This window comes from Colletes latitarsis, chromosome 3 (assembly GCF_051014445.1).
Source record: "Colletes latitarsis isolate SP2378_abdomen chromosome 3, iyColLati1, whole genome shotgun sequence".
NCBI classification, from domain to species: domain Eukaryota; kingdom Metazoa; phylum Arthropoda; class Insecta; order Hymenoptera; family Colletidae; genus Colletes; species Colletes latitarsis.
In genome coordinates, this window is record NC_135136.1 from 40,822,271 (window position 1) to 40,832,278 (window position 10,008).

General features: G+C 47.5%; 1 protein-coding gene across 1 annotated transcript; it reads right to left on the reverse strand.

Annotated features, from left to right (window-relative positions):
• Window positions 1-4,824: 4,824 nt before the first annotated feature.
• Window positions 4,825-6,079, reverse strand: LOC143340624 (uncharacterized). The gene is made up of 2 exons (XM_076762802.1): window positions 5,440-6,079; window positions 4,825-5,324 (listed from the first exon to the last, which is right to left on the reverse strand). Exons 1-2 carry the CDS (start codon window positions 6,077-6,079, stop codon window positions 4,825-4,827), a joined length of 1,140 nt encoding a protein of 379 aa, XP_076618917.1.
• Between the last annotated feature and the right edge of the window lie 3,929 nt (window positions 6,080-10,008).

Genomic DNA, 10,008 nt, shown 5'->3' on the forward strand with positions numbered 1-10,008 from the left:
TTCGGAGCCCGGTATTTGTCCTACACCTACCATCCTTCCTAGGCCTCTCGGTCTCGTCGTGGCGTCGGCGGCGGCGTCGGCGGCGGCGTGCCCTGAGAACGCGCGCGCGCGACCGATCTCCTCGCAGGGAGGGAGAGAGAGAGAGAGAAAGAGGTTGACAAGTGATCGCGGTTCAGACACGGTTCATCCTTGCCGCAAAACACCGACGAGTTGCTCGAAACGCGATGACGATCGCCCAGACGTTTGCGAATTCGTCATCGCGGCGACGAGCCCTCCTTTCGTTGCACCAGACCTTTCCAGGGGGTTGTTTCCGACGTTAGAGAGCAACTTCGAGCGAGAGGGTCGTCCAAGGGTGGACCGGACGAAAACGGTTCGGGGTTTCATTTTACGCTTTGGATGAGTATTGATTGTCGAGGATCGTCAGTCAAATTGGGGAGTTGCTCGTCCAAGCGGTGCTGAGCATCGAAATTGGGTTTGCTATCTTTCGTTCGAATTTGATTATTCAATATTTTGGACAAATTTCGTGATGAACCATATCGACACCACCCTTAATTTTGTCAAAAATTGCCCATTATCGTATCGTAAACGCGGAAGGAATCCGGTTCGTCCCGACACCCGTTAGCGAAGGGTTAATTTTTATCAAGAGTATAAATATCGTCCGGTGATCGACGGGGGCCGTCGAGGGGCCCGTGGTCCGCAGACTCACGTATGTACGCGGACGACGGGTTCCAGCAGGGCCCCTGGCCGAGATAACGAAGTCATCACGTCAGGACGTCGATGTATTTCAGACTGACGTAATGAAAGCCAAAGGCATCGAAGGGATCCCGGTGGAAGAAGTCGGGCACAGCCGGTGTATTTCGGTCCGATTCATGGAGCATTGCCTCGCGGCCGCGTGTCACTCTTCGCTGCCTCCTTCTCTCCATCTCTTTTCTCTTGTTCGTCCCATTAGAATTTCTAATAAAGCCGTCGCAGGTGTAAAAAACGTATCGGGACCCCCATGAATCACGTGTCGCAAAGCAGAGCCGCCGGGACACGTGTATCTGTTCCGCCCTCCTCTCTGCGACCCGGAGAACGACGCGCAAACCATCCTACTTCGTCCCTCCAATTTGCTGCACCCCCATAATCTAGCTCGTTGGTCAGGGACGAGTCCGAGGAAGTGATTATTGCCGTTGATACCCGGGCTTTAACCGGCTACGAATTGCGAGACGTGCTTGTGCACCATTTGTGGTTAGGGATACCATCGAGAGTCGACTAAGTAGTGCCTAATCGCGGAGGGAAGCGGAGTAAAGGTTCGAATATACGTGTAGGGTGACAGGACTCTTCACCGAAGAGCTAAAAAAATTAATTCTCAGGTTGTGATGTTGATTTGCATGAAACGAGATCTTCTAAAAGCAATTGTAATTTATTTTTATGTATTTAGACGCTTGTACGAATATACACGAATTGATTTTATTTAATACTTAGTACTCGCGAAACGTAGTGTCAATTTGTTTAGGTGCTATTCGATTTCAAGCAATTGATTCAGATTTATAAGCACGTATTGAACTCGATCCCACCTCTGGCCGTAGGACACGTTGGAGACCGATGACGCAATGAGTCGCGCGAGTATGTTTAGAGGCAGAGCTTTAATGTAGATCTTGTCGTGGTTGTGGCTGTCACGATGCTCATATGTTAACCTGCGCGTGGACGGTTTCATTCGTCTGCATAAATAAAGGTGACTAGGTTCGTTTTGTGTTCTTTTCGCTGTTTATGGGCTCGTAGGTTGCCACTTCTCGTAGGCTAATCGATTCGACTTCGTTTGTCAAACGGTACTAATATCTTCCCCGGCTTCCCAACATCACAGTAACGAAAATTAAGAAATATTATTCTTTCCCGGTATAGACGAGTTTCGTCATCGAGCGCCAAAGGTACCCTAACTCGAGGAAGTTTCTGTTAAAAAAAAATATAAACTGCCGGTGGGGGGAGGCAGTGCGCGGGAGACCTGATAAATTCCGCGCGGGTTACCCGGACAGGCTGCAGAGAAAAAAAGAAATATATTCAATTCGAGGTTCACAGCTAAGACGCGTTGCAGAAAAACCAATACGTATCCGCGTGCCGGCCATGATGGATTGCCGGAGCTATGGGAAACTATCTGTCAAGCACAATATCGACCCTCGCCCTCTTCGTCCAACCCCTAGAAACCGAAGGTTCACTCTCGCTGCTGGCGTTCGTCCCAGGGTTGCGCTCTGCAATGTAGGTTTACCTATACACTGCCATACAAACCTTTTCCCGGCCCTCCCCCCATTTCCCTCTCCGCCCCACTTCTGGCCGGAGAGTCCGTGACCATTTCGCAAATGGCACATCTCCTCCGCCATGGATCCCGCTGTTTGCATAAGAAAGAACCAGGAATCTATATTTAAAAGCGGCGAGCTTTTAAGCACGAGGAATCCACGCGATAAGGGAGACCCGTGGTCGCCATTAAAATGCTTTATCGATCACCATTGATGAGTCGCGATCGACTGATAACGAAAGCACGATTCGCGATTTAGCGGCCTCGTTCGCCGAATCGTTTCTGTGGGGCTTTCTCGCGACGCTTCGATGCGATCAACCCTTCGCGGGTGGTCTAAATTAATTTATTTTTATCAGGGAACTGAGATTTCTTTCCAACGAATGCACACTCTTTCTCGTTGCTACATCGAGTGGTTTATTAAAGAGTTTTCTACGTTATGTTCTAAATGAATTACAACGGAAAATATACAGGGTGTTCGGCCACCCCTGGGAAAAATTTTAATGGGAAATTCTAGAGGCCAAAATAAACGTTTAAAGTTCCGTCCGTATTGAATTTTTTTCTTGAAAATGCGTAGGATTTCGGGGGTATGTCTATTCACCAAAAATGCTTATAATTGACCCCCGCAACCAAACATAATTTTTTCAGAATGATTTGAAATTTTTTAATTTAATTTTGTAATAACTTTTTAACGAAGCCACAGTCAAGAAATTAATATTCTTGATTTTCGTCTTATTTTGGCATCTAGAATCTTCCGTTAAAATTTTTCCAGGAGTGGCCGAACACCCATATAGCTCGAGGGGTACAGATTTTACATTTACAAGATGTAAAATTGTTAAAGGACGAATAGTAACGCTTTTCGAATAATTTATTTTTACTGTAAAATATATTGCTATAAAATTACTTTATGGAACTTATCTTAGTTCGACTAGTATCTCGCTTACAATACAGTTAAAAAAATATTCACAAACTTTTGCATTTGTCACGGTAGTCTATCCCGTTAATAAATAAATCTATGTTAATAATAGAGAATTTTATAATTTTACGATTATTATATTTAAAGATAAGGGTCCTTGCGCTTGCAAGGGCTCGAACAATATTCGACAATCGTTTCATCACCTTAATGTCGCTAGATAAATCGTTCTATGTACAGTATTTTACTAACTAATAGGAACATTTTGCGTTGTTTATGTACATAATTCACAAAATCGTGTCACCAGAAAATAGTGAATACGTACTCTACGATAAGAGAAAGAAGAATTCCTTATAAATTACATAATTACCATCGCGATTTCGGTGAAAATAAATACGAAATCAATCCGCGAACCTTGGAACCAAAATTTACACAAAAATTAACTTTCGAACGATCGATAATACTCGATAACTTCGTCGGGACGCACACTTCATGATTTTGCGAATAAAATTAACGAGCACAGGTCTCAAAATCGCGGCAACACGACTTTGATCGTCCGAACGAACGGTGAACAAAAATTCTCGATTGCAAATCATACTGGAAGGATTATTTCTTAAAAAAGTAACCGTAAGAAGGACGCTCGCACACGCACGAGGAACGTTTTCGGCCATCTTGTTTGACGCGAACGGCGCAGCTGCCAACCGATCCCCCCACTCTTTATCCCTTAACTTTTCGACTCCCCACGTTGTCTTTCTGGTCGGTTCTTTCAGTTCTCGTCCGTTCTCGATTGCAAACATTCTTTTTTCACTAATCGTTCAATCTTACTCTCGACCACGTCCTCGACAAAATTATTCTTAAAAATCACCCCCTATCAAACTTTCGGTACATTTCCAACGACAAATATTTCTGCATTTCTTCCTCTTTCCAACTTATAAAACTAATTTCTTCGATTCTCGACCTCCACAAACGTTTCCGCCGCGGTTCGAACCTTCGTTTTCCCGAAAAGCGTAGCGAAAGCGGAAACGCGCGACGCTGAGTCAGCGCCATTAATCAGCCGAGTATGAATATTAGCGGTTGAGTCAAAATATTTTCGGAATGACGTTTGCAGTACTCCGAAGGTGTGTTGTCGGTGTACTGTAACGCGAAACCGATCGGCCTGTACCGTCCCCGAGCAAAATACGGCGTGAACGGCCGCGCTTTCGGGATACCTGAGCTACAGGATGCTCGGCTGTTTAGCTAGTTCGGCCATAAATCATGGTGGTTGCAGGGTCAGCTGGCCCCGAACGCCATTCCCTCCTCACGATTCACAGTAAAGGTCGAACTTTGTCGTGAGCTCTTCGTAATTTCCTTTCTTCGGGATTACGTATCGATCGACTTCGCCGTTGCAAGCTGTTTCCCGTTTGAGGTAGCGTTGACTAGGTTGATATGCCCTTTCTATATCGGAGGAATCGGTCGAATATAGGTCATCTCGATCAAGAATTGTCCTTTTCCCCTGGTCGTCGGTACTTAGTAATATTATGAATTGCCACCACGTTAATTACACTAACCAGTCTTCCACAGTCTATCAGTCAACGCGAGGGAACGTTATGTACAACAATATAAGATCCGTGGACAAACGCGAATACAGTTACTTTCCTGAAACCGTTCACGACTCGCCGTGATGATCGAGCTTCGTCATCTGGCTGCCATAACTCTGCTTCTGGTAGTAATTATGGCTATCGTACATGCCCTGTTGATGACGATAATGGAGATAAGCCTCGTGGAGACGGTGGTACTCTTGCACGTCAGAGATCGGTTGGACAGGAGTCGCGGTCGCCACGGTGTGCATCGGGGTCGTCGTCGTGGCGGTCGTCGTTGTGGCGAGGAGGCCGTCGATCGGCGATCCGCTCTGGCTCGTCGAGACGACGTCCTCGGCGCTCGTCTCCTGGCCGCTGTAACCGAGTCTGCCGTCCTTCTTCGCCTTCATGCGCCGATTCTGAAACCAGATTTTGATCTGACGTTCGGTCAGGCACAGAGCTTGTGCTATCTCGACGCGCCGTCTTCTGGTGAGGTATCGATTAAAATGGAACTCTTTCTCGAGTTCCAGCGTCTGGAATCTGGTGTACGTCTGTCGCGTTCGCTTGTGCCCGGTGCCGTTCGAGTCGCCTGAAACACGATAATTGTTTTTTGGTCAGAGGAAGGAATTTTCGGATAAGGGTAGACGCACGTTAAGAATTCAACTTCGTCGGAAATCAAAGAGAAAATTAACGCTTCCACGAACCGTTAGAGTAAGAAGACTTCATCCAGGGATAGTCGAGCTGCCGTTGCGTTTGATCGTCCACGTATTCGTTAACCTCGTTAGAGCCCTGTTTCCCGTTATTATTGTTGTTCGCGAAACCGGCGTATCCTTGTTGCACCGCGTAATCAGGCGGCGAACTCGGCGTCATCATCGAGGGGGTCACGCAACTGTTGGAACGCGGCTGCGCGGGGAACCTCTGATAGCTTTGCATGTATCCGTTCCGCGACTCGGATTGCTGGACGCGTTCCTGTGGGTCCGCCAGGAATCCAGCGACGGGCGACGTCCTGTCCGTCGAGGACGTCGGCGTGTACGGCGGAGTTTGACACGGGACGTGCGGAATATTCTGTCCGATCGACGGCGTATCCGGTTTTACGGCGGGATTCGCGTAATCCTCGCCGATAGCGTCCTTCCCATGACGAAGAAGAGTCTCCAGGAGACTCGAGGGGGGCGAGAGGCCCTCGACGGGCCTCTGGTTGTAATCCGAGCTCGAGTGCAGCTGCTGATGCATGGTCTGATACACGGTTTCGGGGTACATAACCTGTCCGGTGGATCGGTCACCGATGGACGACTGATAAGGCCAGTAGTCCGCCTCGCTGTTGGCGAAATACGCGGAGCTGGTCATCGCGATGGAACCACCGAATCGAAGGACGCGCGAAGATTGTTCTTACGACGAGTTTCGAGGGTCAACACTTTGGGAAGTCACACGTGGGTAGTTGCACACTGTATGGGTGATCACGGGGTTAATCACTAAAATATTTAACACACTATCGGTAGCGAACTATCATCGAGTACTTGCACCGAGGTCGGAGCACTTTTCCAGAGGACGACAGCGGAGCGAGGCCCTCTTGCCAGGCACCGATGCCGACTTACAATGAAATGAAACGATTTCTGTCCCCGTGACGATTTCGACCGTCCACGGTGCACAGGGGGTTCCACGCGTGCCAAAAAGGGGCACCCCGGCAAACTTTCACCGGTTTATTGCCGTACCACGCGGACAGAGGCTGCCGAGCGGAGGTGGAGGGGGCTGGCTACCCTCGGGTTCTCTTCGGGGTCTCTGTAGCGCCTCCCGTGGCTACCGCAGGGGAGCTCTCGGTTCTATCAGCTGCCCTTTGATTCAGAGTTAAGGCCACCCCCGTTACACGCACCCGCTTTCCGATCCGTGCCGCAATCCCCTCCCACTATTAACGCTATTGACACAGAACCCATATTGGTTCCCCTCGCACCCGACCTCGCACAATGCCTGCCATGTGTGCGACCCCCTCGACTCTTGGCCGGATCTAAGCGGCCTATCGTCGACGGCCAACCCCCCGACTGGAAGCTGCTTCGCGAGATGAACTGATAAAATCGAGTCGATTGATAAGTACCATTTAATGACACATCGAAGTAACCAATGGATTTTTCAAGCCGGAAACCCGAATATTAACTCGCGAGATTATTTATAGTCGTGCAAGGGTGCAAGGGCAAGGTTCAGTGTTACAACTTAAATCTTGTCGATAGTACGATGGCAAAGTGGAAGATTCTACACAGGGGAGGGTCTTCCATGATGCTTCGACCCTTAACTAAAATTATGAAGAACGAACAAAATTTTTATTTCGTGCTTCTAAATAGTAAGAGTGACACAGAGACTCTAGGCTGGGGGTTTCAGGTATTGCTATCTCTTTCTTGTGTCCCTTTCATCGTTTCTGAGGGTACGCGCTTTTTATGGGCTCATCACGGTTTTATGCTTCGCGCTGTAAAATGTAGTTTAAAACCTTAATTTTTCGAGAAATTACATTTTACAATCCCCGTCAGTCACCTCGATTTCTAAAGGTACGTTAAAAAGTAGGATACCTTCGGTATTTTAATTACAAAAATGCGTAAAACTGGAACCATTAATGGCCTCCTAGTATTATCGATGAAAGAAAGGTCCCCTCAAAAATGTTTAGTAATTCGAATGTTTCGCAGTGTTCTTGTTCAAAGAAGAAAAAGATTGAAATAGATATTTCGAGGAAGTAAACAAAGAACGCGGGGCCAAAGCTAGACGCAGGCAGTCTTGCGAGTGACGTCTCTTTCTAGAAGCCTGACCGGCGACGATTAATCAACCCTGCTGAACCCTCTCTCCTCTTTCCTGTTATATACACGTGCATTTAGCACGTCTCTTCTGCCCCCGTTCACCTTCTGTATTTTCATTAATCCCACTTTCGTCTCGGCGCATTTGCGAGGAGGGGGAACGTCGTGGGGAAAGACCGAAGAAAGCTGAAGAATTATGAAAGTAGGCTCGGCTCCTTCAAAAGGGTCGCGACCATTCAATGCACCCGAGACAATCGAAAATCTTTTTCTTCTTCGCCCTCGAAAATAGTAGCCGAATCGATAGATTAAATTACACCTAGTACCGGTGTCATTTTATCCAAGATTAAATTTTATAAATCTTCGAGTAACCAAGAGTGGATGCATTTATCTTGTAAACTGTTTGCTCGCTCAAAACCTATTTGTCTATTTCTTCTCGTAGGTTCCATTTAGTACTCTCTCTTTCGCGTTAACTTACATCGATTATAATTATTAATATTACTATCTTACTAACTAATCCCTGTTCTTAACCTGTGAGTGGCTGTTAGGCATATTAGCAACCCCTGCCTCTTATTCATACTGTTAGGGGTGGTATTCTCCCTTTATGGAGATTTTTACATATTCTGAAAGATGTAGAAGAAATAAATTTCATCGATCTTAATCGAATCCTTTCCTTAACGAAGAGATTAATGTCTTCCGCGACTCGTGTTTATTAATTTCCGTTTACAGAGGTGAGAAGATTATCGTTGCTGTCAACCGAGAGTAGCATAAAAAATAGGTCGGTTCGAGCACCTCGTCAGGCCGATCATCGGGATTAAGTGAGACACAATCGGCGTTCCGCGCTTGAGAGACGCTAATGATCGGCTTACGGTTAAAGGGTCCGGTTTCGAAACAATTATCGTTAGCGGAAGATAATAGACGGCCTTGCGGACAAACTATAAATAGTAAAGTAACCCCGAAAAAACGTGATTGATGATGCGTTCGACGCGGTGACCAAACCAACGGGGACTCCGACCGGCTGATCAGGATGGACACGCGTCCACACGCACAGATGGATTCCTTCCAACGCACACAGAGACCCAAACGATGCTGGGAGAACAACCGTCGTGGCCGAGCTCGCGTGTGTGCGGCGATAATAAATAATAATCCGCAAAGGGCGATACTTGTGGGAAGGAACGAGGGTCCCGGCTCGGAGAGCGTTTCGCGAACCGTAAATGATTTCACCTACTGACTTAATTTTCCTCGGCCGCGGGAAACTTTGGTCATCTACGTACTCCTCGAGGAAATTCGAGGGACGACGTTAGAAAATGGACAACGCGTCGTTAGGACATGCATCATCGTAGGTCAAAACGAAAACAAAATTTATGCCTGTCGTTCACATTTTCCGGCTCCTGGAGCCAACGGTTGCGACTTCTGCGGCCTCAGGAGTCCAGTACTCGGGGACCTTAAAACCTTAAAGTGGCCAAACAGAGATCAAAATGTCCAAGAGTCGACGCGAACGCGTTCCGTGTGACGGGCGAACAATAGCCTCCCGAGTGGTGGAGACAACATCGCGTAACAGATTTCCGGAAAGAATCGAGCAAGGGTGGTCCGCGAGTGAAAGTTTTACAGCTCATTGTCGGTCGTCCGGGAATTTCTCGTAACACCTCGAGCAGCTCGTGAGCCACGTTTACCTGGAAGCAAACAAAAACGGCGAACAGCTGGCAATAATTCTGTTTATGGTGGTTGCCGGGTTCGGGGCGAGCGGCCAGGCGACACCGGGAAACGTAAAAATGAAGACGACGTCGCCGAGTACGTCCGTTCGCCACAGGGTGGGGATAACGCGTGGGGAGGCGCGTGTCTTCGAGACTGCTCGGTTGTTAAGGGACGCTGCTATTTATGAGGCAGACTCATAAAATATAAAGACGGCGCACTTTGGCTGCAATACGTCATCCCAGGTGTCGTTCAGGTAGTTTGCTTAATACTATGTCTGGACCCGCTTGTAAATAAGGACCTGCCCTTTTTTTTCCTTTTTTGCTTTACCCCCGTGTCTCCTCTCCTCGTTGCTCGAGAAGAATACCTACGGTCTATGGAAGTCGCGACGACGACTCGTGGATTTCACCGTGTAATTAAGACTTCCGATCATGCGTTCCTGAAGGCCTCGCGACGATAATTGCGACGAATTACCGGTCAACTCAAGTGAAATAATAATTATACTGGCAACCTTCGATTCGAGGACTCGACCAGTCGACAGCCAATTATTGTAAAACCTTCGATCGACGAAAGGAAACGAGATATTTTTCTCAAAATATGACTGAAAGATAAAGAAATCAACTTTCAATTAAAATCTGCTTCTCTTCGTCAAGCAAAAGAGTTTTCGATCGCGTTCGTCCATCTGTGAGCAACGGAGGAGGGGCGAACCAGTTACTTTGAATGCGGATTCTTGCTCGCGGGACAAATTAAATTGGGGCTACGCGTTGCGTGAAATGGTGCGGCATCTCGGGGTTTGGGGGGCCACGTAACATA

Bases quoted from the DNA above. Each gene is read 5' to 3' on its own strand.
- LOC143340624 (XM_076762802.1), bottom strand. From the start codon at position 6,079: ATGACCAGCTCCGCGTATTTCGCCAACAGCGAGGCGGACTACTGGCCT. The intron at 5,325-5,439 runs GTTCGTGGAAGC...ATCGTGTTTCAG, and splicing joins GAAGTCTTCTTACTCTAACG to GCGACTCGAACGGCACCGGG.